Source organism: Merops nubicus, unplaced genomic scaffold (assembly GCF_000691845.1).
Source record: "Merops nubicus isolate BGI_N331 unplaced genomic scaffold, ASM69184v1 scaffold27531, whole genome shotgun sequence".
Lineage (NCBI taxonomy): Eukaryota > Metazoa > Chordata > Aves > Coraciiformes > Meropidae > Merops > Merops nubicus.
This window is the reverse complement of record NW_008590665.1, coordinates 35,782-36,463: the sequence shown is the minus strand read 5'-3', so window position 1 is coordinate 36,463 and position 682 is coordinate 35,782. Positions and strand designations below refer to the sequence as shown.

The window sequence follows — 682 nt, the reverse complement described above, 5'->3', positions numbered from 1 at the left end:
AGGCGCGTTTCAGACCCTGGGAACGGCAGTTTCTGTGCATGGCTATGAGATTTTGGGCTTCCTTAAATTATTCAAAGTTCCTCCGTTGACTCGCCCCATTTGCGCTTACAGCCAGAGCAGGAGCAGCACCATAACACTTTCAAAAGGGACAGGACGAGGGGTAATGGGATCAAACTGGAAGAGGGTAGGTTTGGATTGGATGCAAGGAAGAGGTTCCTCACTGTGAGGGTGGGGGGACACTAGCAACAGTTTTCAGCAGCTGGCTAGGGAAGCTGTGGCTGCTCTGTCCCTGGAAGTGCTAAAGGCCAGGTTGGATGGGGCTTTGAGCAGCCTGCTCTAGTGGGAGGTGTGCTGCTCATGGCCAGGGGTTGGAACTAGATGACCTTGAAGGTCCCTTCCAGCCCAAACCATGCAGTGATCCCATGAACGGCCCATTCTTACTCTGAGCACCAACAAAGACGACGACACCCGTAACACCCCCGGAGCTGCCCCTCTGAGCCCGGGGGTGCAGCCCCCACAGCTGCTCTGCCGCGGGGCCGGGGCCCACCGGGCCTCACGTACCGAGTATTGCACTGTTCAGCACAGAGCACACGGGTTCCCTCTGTATCGGGTCCAGCTGGTTCCCCACGGGGCTGCTCCAGGGATCCGAGTACGCCAGCAAACTGAAGGGGTCCTGAGGGAA

At 57.9% G+C, this 682-nt stretch overlaps 1 protein-coding gene across 1 annotated transcript in view; it reads right to left on the bottom strand.

The window, feature by feature from the left end:
• Positions 1 to 682, bottom strand: part of RANBP9 (RAN binding protein 9) — a 36,672-nt gene that overhangs the window by 365 nt on the left and 35,625 nt on the right. Inside the window, exon 14 of the mRNA XM_008950040.1 lies at positions 562 to 673. Within this exon, the coding sequence (XP_008948288.1) occupies positions 562 to 673 (112 nt within the window). The remainder of the gene's footprint in view (positions 1 to 561; positions 674 to 682) is intronic.